The sequence below is a fragment of the Amia ocellicauda genome, chromosome 9, assembly GCF_036373705.1.
Source record: "Amia ocellicauda isolate fAmiCal2 chromosome 9, fAmiCal2.hap1, whole genome shotgun sequence".
Taxonomy (NCBI): domain Eukaryota; kingdom Metazoa; phylum Chordata; class Actinopteri; order Amiiformes; family Amiidae; genus Amia; species Amia ocellicauda.
Genome location: NC_089858.1, coordinates 25,402,606 through 25,415,997, shown reverse-complemented (window position 1 = coordinate 25,415,997; position 13,392 = coordinate 25,402,606). Strand labels below are relative to the sequence as shown.

Below are 13,392 nucleotides of genomic sequence, written 5' to 3'. Positions count from 1 at the left end.
GTATTCATACATATTCTTTTTTTTGTTTTTAAATAAATAATTAAAACATTCCATGTAAGAAAAGTGTGTGTGTATATATGTATAGCTTTGTTTACGGGTCTACATCTGTAAGTAATGTTGAATGTATTGGTTTGTTTTTAATGCTTTTCATTAGATATTATGCGGCCCTACAAGGGAATCTTTGTGTTCCAACCATTTCCATTCGCAAGCATTGTGCAGGTGTGAGGAAAATGGATCTAGAAATGTATTCTGGGAAATCAGAAGAGGAATATAGGCCTAGTTGTTAGTATGAGGTTACTGCCTCAATGTCAAACTGTACCTGGCAAGACAAGGAATAGTTTTGGCACTAAGAAATACAAAAATTCAATGTTGTATAATTCCAATGTGATCTTTTCATTTTCATCTGATTGATGAAACAACAAGGAAGTGAAATCCTGGCGGGGGGGCAGGGGCAGAACACCTGGCATAAACCACCCCTCTAAAACTGTCACTGTACAGGACACTCTGTAGCATTAATATGACAGACTTTATACCTGCAGCTGCCATGGTGATGTATGCACTATCTCTGCAGACATCTTTTAAAGCACAATCTGAAATGTTTTTCAATATTATACAGTCCTGCTGCATCATAAATCATCCTGCCAGTGCTTTTCAAATTTCATCTCTGGATCTGGTGGGAGGTGAAAGACCAAATTGTTATTTGTTGAATATACCCAAATAGGCTGATTTTTTTTTTTTTTGTTTGGTACACAATTCAATCTGCATTATTTCACATAAGGCTGTATCTTTATTAGTCAGAGGCTACATTAATTATTGTATGCCTACCAGCTGTGTTGTTTTAACCACTGATTAAAGACTTTCTGAGACTGCACAGGTTTTTCTACTAAGGTATTTCCAGTGGTTTTGGATTAAAACCCATCATGCATCAGTGATCAGTCATTAGTTTCCATACCAATAAACTAAAGTATAATTGAAGGATCTTATTCAGTCATCTTCTCTCTACTCATGTTATATTGGGTTGTATTTGGAACTGTTACGTTACCCAAAATCCAGTGGCTGTTCAATTAACTAAATAATTCCTATACTATACTTTGTCTACAGTATTGTATTTTCACTCTTTATAAGCATCTCTACATATCTGTTCAATTATGAAGCACTATGGAACTGGATTGAGGTGTTTGGTGCTGAATGAAATCTACAGATGCACAGAAGGCTTTACTATACACAAGCTCCTACTGTGAAACGCAACATAATCTGCACTTTATCACTGTCACGGCGATGGAAAGAGAGATAGAGTTCCTGTCCTTTACATGGTGCCAGCCAAGCCCTTGCTTCTAGGTTCCAACAAAGATTCGGTGCCAAGAAGGTACAACCTCCAAAATATATGAGGAGCAACATCTCCGAAACCCACCAGGAAGGAGAAGATGGGGTCAGAGTAGGAGTGTACATTCCCTGCCTAGCAGGCTCAAGCTGTCTTAAACTGACTGCTTACACAAGAAATCAAAGCAGAGGGAGGGGGTTGAGCGGGGAGAAGGCAACAGGCTGTGTAACACATACTGAAGGAACTGGAGCGAGAGTGATCTGCCGCATCACTGTTTAAAGCAGAAGTCAAACTAGGCAGATTCACATTCATTTGAAGTTAAACCAGTCAACCCAGTTTCTTCTCCTTTCTGGGCGGTATAGCAGATTGCAGTACAGGAGGTACGTCTCACAGGATTTGAGGGAGAGAAAAAACCAAGCAGTTGCAGACAGACTCTTGCTTTTCTCTAAGCAGAATACATACTTGTCAGCTGCTACGGGAGGGATTGAAGGAAATCAATAATATGATATGTAGTGCTCCGTGCATGAAGAATAAATGATAGATTATCCTATTTGGCATGTTATTCTTAATTATCATAACAATTGCTGCAACCTGATGCTCCATGCATCTAATTGCGTGGCAACAAATTTCACATATACTGTTCTGTATATGGCATAAAATAGGCAGTCCCATAGCAGAAATGCTATTTTTGACATCTCTGGCTATTATAGAGAGCATACATCAGTATGCAGCCTTGAAGATTTTGTCTCGGTATTCTGATTTAATAGAAACCTCCCTGACATGAACAATTCCACCTTGCATAATTTGACCTCAGCTGTCACAAAAGTTGATCCTAATTCTGCATTTCCATACGTTGGTATAAACGAAGGACTGTCAGGGAGTGTTTTTGAAACTGAATTAATTGCAGAAGCATTTCTTCTCATATCCCATTCCTTTCTCTGTCTCCCAGGGTCCTGTTGGTTTTGGGAGATCAGGAAAGCTGCCATTTCCATCCCTTTCTCTTCCTCTTTTGCTCCCTATTGTTAAGGGAGCCATCCTCCCAGCACAGCCCAGCACAGTGCTCAAAATAGCAGCCAGTGGAAAAATGGGTCAGCTGCTGCAAGGGGGAACAGCAGAGGGTGGGAGGGGGAGGACAGGCTGACTGTGCTTCTCCTGCCTTGCGGTGCTTAACCGTTTGGGCTGCCGTTTACATAGGCTGTACTCTGAGGCGTGGGTCTGTTGTGGCTGCCTCACTCTCCCAACCCTGACTCCTTCCAAGGGAGCTCGGCTCGATCCAGTTTCCTCTGCCCTGCCTCTCTCTCAGTCTCTTAGTTCTGGCTGTGTGTCCTCTTCCTGTCTCTACCTTTAGACCTTGTTGTCTTCCCTGTTGACAAGCTGCAGCATTAGCTGCCACCTTGGACCCCAGCTTTGCGCCATCAGTTTCTGTGTTGAATGTAAAGGCCCTGTTGTCCCTCACTTTTTAGTGCTGTCAGGAAGTGGAAGAGAAGCTGTCAGGCAAGTTGACTTGATGACCCTCGTCTCCTTTCTTCCAAGCAGACACACACACTCACATACAAAATAACCCCCACACACACACTCACACATACACACACACACACAGAGCCTGCTTGGGCATACGCTGAGGGCTGTGACAAATCCACATTGACAGGCAGCACTTGTAGTTTTAAAGCAGCATTGATGGGAGAAATCAGATCGTTCTGAGGCAATCTGCATCCCTTATGGCCGCCGTAGAATCTGGAAGAGCATGACGGGTCTGGCAAAGACAAAAGACACACACACACACACACACACACACACACACACACACACACACACACACACACACACACATCCCAATTCACAGACATACCTAGCGATCTATATATTACCTTAGCAACCCCCACCCCTCCTCCCCCCCCCCCGACCTGCCCATTCTTCCATTCTGCAATTTCTAGTTTCTTCACACAGCTTCGGGCAGTACTCAGGGCACAGTGGATTTAAATTGCAGTAAGGAGTTTAGTGTGATGCATTTTAGGAAGGAGGAAAAGAAGAAATCCGAAAGTGACGCTATTCAAATTGGACAGTTCAGTCTTCACACAGAATGTGATGCAGGAAACAAAGAACAAGATGCTTTTTACGCCTTAATAGAAAAGCAACTGAAGGATGTTAAGACATAGAAAGCCTTGCCAACTGCTGATTATATTATATTAAGATTGAGATGCATCTGTCTAGATTACACCTGTAGAACATTGTGATCTTCCCTTTTGGTTTATTTGTATTCACTGTAATGTGCAGATACATTTTCTGTGGTGATTGTTACCCTTGTAATGTAAAACATTGTATATTAGTGGCTGCTAAATGACTTACCAACAGCAATAATACTGTTTATAATAAATCTGTATTACTTCTGTGGCAGACCCCTTTAAATCACAAATATGATTAAAACTTTAGTTTTTGTTTTGTATTATAGCATTAATGTCGATGTTTTGGGGTTTGTAAAAGGTTGGTAGAAGCTTAGCCCTTTAGTAACTATCTTGTGAAGATATACAGCACGTTGAGTTTATTTCTAGGGCTCTGGTGTGCGCTCAGTGTGGATACCTGGGACATGAGAAGACTTTGGATACAGTAATTTAGTCAAATTATTTCATATTAACACAAGTGTACTCAATCAAGGGTCAAAAGATGAAAGCACACCAGAGGCAAATCTAATGGTAATTCACTCTCAGATTGTTTCATCAAAACCTTTCATCATTACACTAATGTGCTGCCAGAGTAATAAAACACATTGTCTCTCTTCAAGCTTTATCTCCTTTAGTTTTTCTTTGGTGTCATTTTTGTGCTTTATACGTTGTTCTTCCAAATGTGGAAATATACAGCTCTGGAAAAAATTGAGACCACTGCAAATTCTTCTTAAATCAGCATCTCTACATGTATGGCAGCCATTCCATTCCATTCATAATTTTATTTGGAATTTGGGAGAAATGTTGTCAGTAGTTTATAGAATCAAACAAAAATGTTCATTTTACCCAAACACATACCTATAAATAGTAAAACCGGAGAAACTGATACTTTTGCAGTGGTCTCTTAATTTTTTCCAGAGCTGTACATTATGATCTATCATTCTACAATTTGACTTTTAGTATTTCACCACCCTGCAAGGGTGTGTCTGAGGATTACACACCACAGATCACGTTTTGCTTGTTTTCTTTCCACAAGGTGTCCACATACTGCAACGGGCAGCTTCATACTTCTTTGTGTTTTATTCAAGCTGCTTTAATGCATGCAGACCAGGATCCCTTGCAGTGATTTCAGTGTTGATACAGTGGTGGCTGCAGAGCCTTTAGGTCCACATTCTTCTCCATGTGCTTACCTGCGTAGGGGGTTGCTAGGCAACCTGGTAACCTAGGGAGTGTTTGCTCCATCAGAGATGAAAGTCTGAAACATAGTAAAGACCCGTCTGTGCTGTCTTTTCCATAACCTTTTCCTTTATTATAACCTTTCTCTCTTATCAGTACTGATGTCCCTGATTTTCCTTCCTTGTTTTTTTTCTATATTGCTCTTCTACTCTACTTCCTCTTTTTGTACTATGACTTAATAAAGCTTCCTTAAACTTCAGAAATGGTGCCCGCCACAATAAGATTCTCTATACAAAATTAAACAAATTGAATTGGGTATATCTGTATTCTTATTATTAATTAATTTTTCCTCTCTCTACACAGGTTTCAAGTGCCCCATTTGCTCCAAGTCTGTAGCATCAAATGAGATGGAGGTTCACTTTATCATGTGTCTCAGTAAGCCTCGACTGTCTTACAATGGTAAGCCCTTCCGACCCTCTCCCCAGAAAGATGTTCATCTAATGTATTCCAGTAGAGTATGTGGTGTATTTTATAAGTAAGTGAAGCTGGGGCAGTTAGTTCCAATTAGTTAAGATGTTAGCCAATAACATTTGTTCGTCATTTCAGATTCTACCATAAAACCATAAAATGTTGCATGGACTGACATTTGCTTGCTTTGCCAAGTCTAAGACTAGATTTGATTTTGTGGAAAAGATTTAGCCAGCCGCCCACCCTGCTGTTGGTGGAAAAAAAGAGGATGTGTGATGCAGTGGATTCTCCCTTATTGATCCGTTAACCACTGTAGCCCCTGCTTTTTATTGCATATTCTTCCCTTTAGGCTATATTTTCTCTGTACAATCTAATGAGGTGTCTGTGAACTCTCTGCTGATTCATTTCTTACAATCTGATGCTGGTACACCCTAATTCAACACTCTCTTGTTCCTAAAAACATCAGCTTTCCTGATGTAGATCCTTGATAACCTCTTGCATTTCAATACCGTCTGCTTACTTTTTGCCTGAAACATCTCTTGTTAAGCTTAAAGGGGAACGGTGAAAACTTTCTGAATTCCACACAGTCTGGTTTTAACAAAATATCAAATGTGGTGTTTCCTTTCAGAGCATGTATATTGTTGTTATTTGAAAATGTCTTTGGGGCATTTCTCCTGCTGGTTAATGCGTTGTATGACTTTCTGCTCACAACAGTCTCATTTGTGAGCTCTTTAGACAATGATTTCCACAAGGCTCTCAGAAAGTCTTCTCTGTGAAATATCTGCATGAGTACAAAAGACACAAAGCCTCATGAAATGATAGTGACCTGACAAGAGAGAAAATAAAACTGTGCCATTTCTAGGAGATCTCTCACTGCGCTATGTACTACTACCACTATGAGTAAGAAATCCCGAGAGACTTGAGCTAACCCATTTTCCAAAAATGGAAATTAAGAGTTTGTCAGTGCTCCAGATCTGTTGACCACTTCATAGATGTGAAATCTGCACCAACCCCCACTCTCTGACCCCGTGCTTAGAGTTAGACTCACTCAGAGTAAAAACCTTCACTTATGCCTTCAGTACTGCTAGTTCAGTTGGTAATGTATTAACACATACTTCAACAAACTTCACACATAGAAATCATAAAGGAGAGTATAAGATACAATGATAGACCACAAAGAAATCAATTTTACAGTGCACTTCTTTTGTACAACAACCACTGTGCCCTGATGTACTGGGAACATTACGACCTTTTTTTTTTTTTTTAATCCATGAATGTGAATAACATCCTACCATAGGTCATCATTCATCACGGCTTGAAGGAGAATGCAGTCTGTTACTCTGAAATGTGGAAAGCAGTTGGTTTGAGAGAGGAAAATGTGACTCAAGTCAACGAGGCAAGATTTTGGTCAGCATAGAAGACTGCACCACACTGATCTCTCCGTCTCCAATGGAAGCTACCATCCCTCTGTCATTTTTTGACAGCTTGAATCAGTTTAAACTGTTTTAATGGATGATAAAACTTGCTTTCACCAAGGGCCAGGTTCATAAAGGGGCTTTATTACCACATGAAAATTGACTGCAGAGAAAGCAACATTTTTCTTTTTTCTCACGAAGGTGTAAAATAAAAGAGGAACCCGCCCCCTCCCACCTCTCCTACAACACCTCCCAAGGTGCCTTGAGGCGAGCTATATATTTGTTTTTAATTATTTGTCCAATGCAGGGCTGGCAGCTGCTGCACTGTCTCGTTCTGAGGAGCAGGGAAGCAGGGCTGAATTTATCAACACTTCTAAAAACTTCATCAGGTGAAGTTCAGAGTTCAAAGAGACTGAGTGACTCGTCTTGCTCAGTTCTTGATGACGTGGGTGGCGCATCATCGCCTCCCAACTGAGAACTTGAAAACAGAGACAGTGTGTGGTGGCACCAAAACCACATAAGATCCTGTACGGTCTGTTTTGGGGTTACACATTAGTTTGGATTCTGAGATGTTGTATACATCTCATTTGAAATAAAATCAATATCTTTAGTTTGATCAGTGGTGAGGGTCTGGTTTCGGTTAATATTTGAAAAGGCATTGACAACTAGGAACAGGCAATGGTACTTTCCCCTGGCCCCTTTGAATAAAAAATATATTTCTTCCAACAGAGGTTAAAAGAACAACACAGATCAGCAGAGATGGGAACTTAGTACAGCCTTGAATGCACAGCTTAGTAATCCTCATAGAACTTGGTTTGTGTTCTAAAATGGCAGTATACCCCCCCCCAAAAAGTGACACAAACACACATACATACGTCGACTTCTACACTCCCAACATCATAGACAGGAAGGCAAACACAGAATGGACTAACAATGAGTACTTATCTCACAAACCCTTGAAAATTCGGGTTGTAACTACACGACAGTGCTCAAGTAAGTAGAAGCCCAAGAAATGTAATATGTCTAACAAGCTTAACAGTACAAGCCAAATAAAGAACAAAAAAAAACTGCTTTCCATTAAAAATGTAGGATCTGGTTCGGAACTGTAGCTCCGCAGAATCCAAGGTCCCAGTTGTTTTATGTGGTCTCTGCAGCACGTGCCATGTCATGTGATGAGTTACCCTAACCGAAGGACGATGGAGTTAAAAATAGTTATTTGATGCAAACACAATTTTTTAGCAAGGCACGTGACAAGGTTACTTCTTTCACCTTCATGGTTATGTCATGTTGTTTTTTTGTTGTTGTTTCTTATATATAAATGGTATCTTCAAGCACTTTTCCAATCTTCAGTGACCTTGATGCTCTGCAATGAGATTTCAGCTTTCGAGAGATGTCTGTGAGTGGGATTTCTGGATATAGTGGCACTAGTCATCAAGCCGTACTGGCCAGACTTTTATTATTATTTTTAATCCATCTCGTATATAGTTCACTAGACTCCTTGCTGGACTATGAAAGCTTAAACGAGCACTAATTTTGGGCAACATTACTTTTTCTCCCTTCTTTATACCAGTTTGACTTTATATCCCTCCCCATTTTCTTTTTTTTTTTATTATTTTTTAAACAGCTGATCCCCAATTCACCAAAGCAAAGACAATTAGCTGTCAAATGTGCTTATGGACTGTCAACAGTGCAACTTCAATAAAACTGGGAGTCATGTGGAGTATAGAGCAGTCACTAATGATAAGGGCATGAGCCGGGATACGAAAAGGTAGATTAGTTATTTTTAACAATACTGAATAGCCTGCAGGGACAGATGGCTTGGGAAGGGTTTGAAAACAGGTGCATTAAAAAAAAGTGAGAAAGAGAGGGAGAGAAAGAAAACCAGCAAGTGCAGTAATCCTTTGGAGGGCAGCTGTCATCGAACAGGAGGGGTTTATGGGATTTGAGGCCAGGCTTATCTGTTCTGCATCATCGACAGAGAGCTTTGTGCTGCTGTCCCACCTTTCTCCCTCCCAGTCCCTCTGTCTCTCTCTCTCTTGCTCTCATTCGGTTTCTCCTCAAGGCCATTTAGGTACCAATGCCGACACACCTTCCACAGAATGGAGCCACAAGCAAGCAGACTCGCCTAAGGTTTTGCGATTGTGTACGACTTGGATAAGTGACTGGGTGTGTCCAGAACAACGGAGTTTGGACTTCCAGTTTTGGCCATACGAGACGTCTAATCTTTGTAACAGTGACACCCTTTTCACTTTCATTCTGAGAAACAAACGGAGTGTGTATGACCTTATTTAGCCTGACAGCAAGTAAACAGTTCCACTACATACTACATGTTACATACAGTGCATCAAGAAATGTCAGACCACCTGCAGTAGTTTGAAAGCTTGCATGTAACATGAAATGTCCTAGTGTGATGCAATATCTAACTCTGGCCTTGCTGCTACAAAAACTAAAAAGAATGGACACCCTAATCTAGTGTTTGAATGTTTAGTTGTATGGATAGGTAAAGCACTAAGCCTCTTTATTCTGAGACTTCACAAATTCTTGCTAGGGCTGAACATGCCAACCCCAGTTTATACTGAACTGCAGGCTTATAAGCTAGGACAGTAAAAGAAGGTGCCATTCAAAAAGGTTTGACTAAAGTATGTACCCCCCTTCTTTTGCTCTTAAATGTAGTGAAACTGAATACAAAATAGTGTTGTAAGAAAGAAAGTGAAAATATCAGTGAATAAACAAGATAAAATGTTTATACCTAAAGCATGGTGAAATGATAGCAGTAGGGCCTCAACTGTTTGTATTGAAGCTCGTCTCGGTTGACAAGACGGATGCTCTGCTGCATTTTTCCACAGGAAACTAAGATACTGTTGAAAAAGGAAGTGGTTTCTCTGAAGCTGTAGCGTCGCTGCAAAGCCACAAACAACCTCCTCTTTTTTTAGTGCTACAATTTACACTATAGTATCAAGAAATCTCTTTAATTGAGCATTCATTACACATCATGTCCTTTGGTGTCACGGACTGTTTTACGCAATCGTCTATGCCGTTCGTAGAGAGAGAAAAAAAAAAAAAGGCAGACCGTTAAATTTTCTGCCACCTCGGTGGTTATGACAGTCAGGGAAGAAATCCGCTTAAACTTTGAGGATGAATGAAATTGTGAACAAAGATGTACATCACAGAAAATGGTGTGATGTTGCTCTTAGAGCCCGTTTGTCGCCACCAAGAAATCTCCTCTGCAGTGTCTGTCCTGCAAAATCATCCAAAGCGAATACTGAAGTGTGAATCAGGCTTAACTCAACATGCCAGATCTGTGGAAGTTGTGAAGGCTTGTTGTGCGGAGGAAACAATAACGGGGAAAGCTTGCTTCCTTTCTTCTGTGCTGAACTATAATAGGTCTGAGTGCTGCAGCTGTCATCTAAAATCCTTGGCCTAAGTCTCAATTACACACACCGTGCAACCTGTGGTAATAAATGTAAAAGGACTTACTATTCCACAGTGTTTTGTGGTTTCCTCATTTCAATGGGGGTAAAAAAAGTGATCCACCTTAAAACCATACCAAGATTTGCTGTATTGTTATTCGAATCACCTAAGTGAAACCACCACATTCATGCATGAGAGCCATTTCAATATTCTTCAGTCTGCCCCTGTGGACGAATCCTGCCAGGCAGCTTTTGAAAGTGACCGCGGTGAAAAATGAAATCGAACGCTGTAAATATTTAAGCCTCAAATTAGAAAGCGACGTTAACACAATTCTATGGCTACACCAGACCGCACAATATGTAAACACGGAGAGGAAAAAAAAAACTCCCAGCAGTCTACATGGTGTTTGGCTGTGATTCTCTTGTAATAATGCTGAGCTTTCAGAGGTCCTCAGAGAAGTTATATTCCCTTACAGTCCTGCCCTGTTTTCCAGTATTATGTTTCTCTTTGGCTTTACATATGGACTAATCCTACATGCTTCACTTAGTTGCTCCCACCGAGTGACTATTTCGTGACTTGCACTGTAGGCATTTTCTTTCCTTCTAATTAAACTACTTGTCTTTCTTTCACTGATTCATTAGGTGTGTGGTGGAGTAAAAACAGTCATAATGTTTAGCTGCCAAAGCTGACTATTGCTAATCTGTCAGTCTGTAGTCAGACCCATCTACTGTTTGTATTTTGGGGCCAAAAGCTATATACTTCTAATGTTTATTTGATATTTCACTTCAAACTTGAATTATGATTTTTAACTTGTCTGTCTGTCTTGTATAGACATTGGGGATAGGAGAAAATATGTGAAAATGCATATTCCCTGTGCAGGTGACAACTCGGTCAGCCAACACATACAGACATAATTTGACAATAGTAGACATTTCATATTTGCAAAGCGCAAAGGATGCAAATGGCTGAAGCTGACCTTTGCTTCTTTGGTGGCGTTGCCTGTACCGGGCTCATTATAGTCACAAAATGGAATAATTAAACTTGCCAGCCATTAATAGCTTTGTGTTGATTTCATTAGGAAGCCTCATCTTGATTTGATAAGGCTGTAGCGGTGATCACAGATATTTCCTCTATTTTGGGGCAGCTCATTTTAACGTGGGCAGGCTTGTCTACGGCAGTGACGAATCAGTGGCACCCATGCTGTCGCAGTTTCTGATCACCTCAGTTTCTCTCTTGTTGTGCAGACGACGTGTTGAGTAAGGATGCCGGGGAGTGTGTGATCTGCCTGGAGGAGCTCCAACAAGGGGATACAATAGCCAGATTGCCCTGCCTCTGCATTTACCATAAAAGGTAGGAAACCATTTCAGTGCCCGTTTTCCTTGCAGTCACCGCTCAGCGAATTCTGTAGCACAATAACAGGGGAAACTTCCTTTGACCACTTTCCCTTTGGTGGAAAGATGCAAGTTGTAACTGGTAAGAGTGTCACCGTGTGTCCGTGAGATGGAAAGAAATCAAGACCAACATGTCAACCTTGCTTTCCTGAATTTCTCAACTTTTTTGAGTTCTTCAGACCGTGGACACTGACTAAATAACTATTTAGGCTTGTTTCGATTTGTTTCCGCATTCATTCACCTCGGAAGCTTTTTGGCCCAAAGCAAATAGTGTTCTCTATTTTCTGAAAGGATTAAAGGTAAAAGGTGTGCTGGTCAGTGCAGGTATGGATAAATTAGCCAGCGAAAGAGCACCTGGAGCAAACAAGCACTGCAAGGAAAAGCTCTGAATGTTGCCATGTTTAATAGTCTCTTCTAGGTATTGCCTGCTCTTTCTCTACCATCAAGCGCTCGTTAGGGCTTTAAGCACTCCTAATTGCTTGGCGTCTGTTTTTCAGCTTCGCTTTTTAATCCGTCTTTCCGAGGTGGAGGGCTCCATGCCAAGTGCTGTTGATAGACTGACTGATTGACTGTGTGGGGTGATGTGACATGTCTGCCTCCCCTGGGAGTCTCCTGAATCCCATTTGCTTTCTCCCCGCGGGAACTCCCAGCCGACCAGCCCCTGATTCTCTCCGTTTTCCTATTGATCAGTGCCAATTGACATTCAAGACAGCAGGGTGTCGCATCTCAGCCGCTTTGAGTAAACTTGCCAAAGACGCCCAAACCTTGGAGGCTGATCTCAAGAGCTATAAAGGCCTGCTCAGTACTTAGAAATACAGGACCTAGACATTACAATTACAGACTTTGGTGTTGTTTCCCACGGCTCCACCCCCCACCAAACCGAAGCATCCTTGGCCAGCTACAAACACACCTGAACCTAGCAGTAATTGGCTAACTATGCACAATGTCTTGAGCCTCTTGAACATAGGTGGCTTATTGCAAAACTCATGTTCAAACAGAGATCTCTGCTTATGGTCAAGCATGTGCTGAGCGAGCTCCTCCCCTCGCCTCTCCCTAACCCTAACTCCCACACACTTCCTTTACTGGTGACCACAACCCAGTGGTATTAATACATCATAAATAAACACATTTCATAATGTATCACAAGCATTAAACACATTTCTGCCCCAGAGCACCAGAAAGCTCACTTTAAGTAGCCGATTCCACAGAGAAAACTGCATTTAAATAATAAGCCCTAGTGGGACAGAAGCCTAGAACTGCACAGACGTGCACATTTTCTCTGCTTGGAAAACTTAATTATTTTAAGGTCATCCAGACCAGAGATCAATTTATAATTGTTTAAGATGGTATTCTATCCAGGTTTGATGATGTTAGTGGGAAAGAATTACTTAATTCTGCTATTTGTAACCAAGATGTAGGGAAACCGGAGTTGCACTTCCAGATCAAATAGAAGCAGCTGCACAGTCGGCTAACCACCACAAAAAAGGGTGTCAGACACAAGATGCAGTAAAGTGTCTCCCTCTTCCCTGCTCATCCCTGCTGCTAATTATCCACGTTCAACAAAAAGATGCTGTGTAACTGGAGACCTGTTCATTCAGCCCTGCAATGTCAAGATGTCTCGCTGAATAATAATCTGCTTTGTATTGAAGTCACTTGACTAACTGAATCTCCTCTCCCTCTCGGTTTGCAGCTGTATAGACTCCTGGTTTGAAATAAACCGGTCCTGCCCAGAGCACCCTTCTGACTGACCCCAGGCTGGACTCCCCCTTCAATACTGTTACAGGTTCGTAATGCAACGCTTGTACAATAGGAGCTTCAGTGCGCATTCTTAGATTGTAGAGAAATTACTATTGACTTGTAGCTTAGATGCACCGTAAAATACTAATAAATGTACGGTAAAAACAAAACTAGCAATACCAGCTTATAAAAATATTCTCAACCCTGAAGATTTATGTCAAGATTTATGGGCTGGACCTGGCAGTGAGAAAGTGCTGCCTTAGACAGGAGGAAACTGCAAAATTATCAAACTACGAATACTAATACTGCCGTTC

General features: G+C 41.2%; 1 protein-coding gene across 1 annotated transcript in view; it reads left to right on the top strand.

Annotated features, from left to right (window-relative positions):
• The window catches only part of znrf1 (zinc and ring finger 1), a 36,632-nt gene that overhangs the window by 20,770 nt on the left and 2,470 nt on the right, over positions 1-13,392 (top strand). Inside the window, exons 2-4 of the mRNA XM_066713855.1 lie at positions 5,020-5,115; positions 11,195-11,300; positions 13,032-13,124. Coding sequence (XP_066569952.1) covers positions 5,020-5,115; positions 11,195-11,300; positions 13,032-13,089 — 260 coding nt within the window. The 3' untranslated portion in view covers positions 13,090-13,124. The remainder of the gene's footprint in view (positions 1-5,019; positions 5,116-11,194; positions 11,301-13,031; positions 13,125-13,392) is intronic.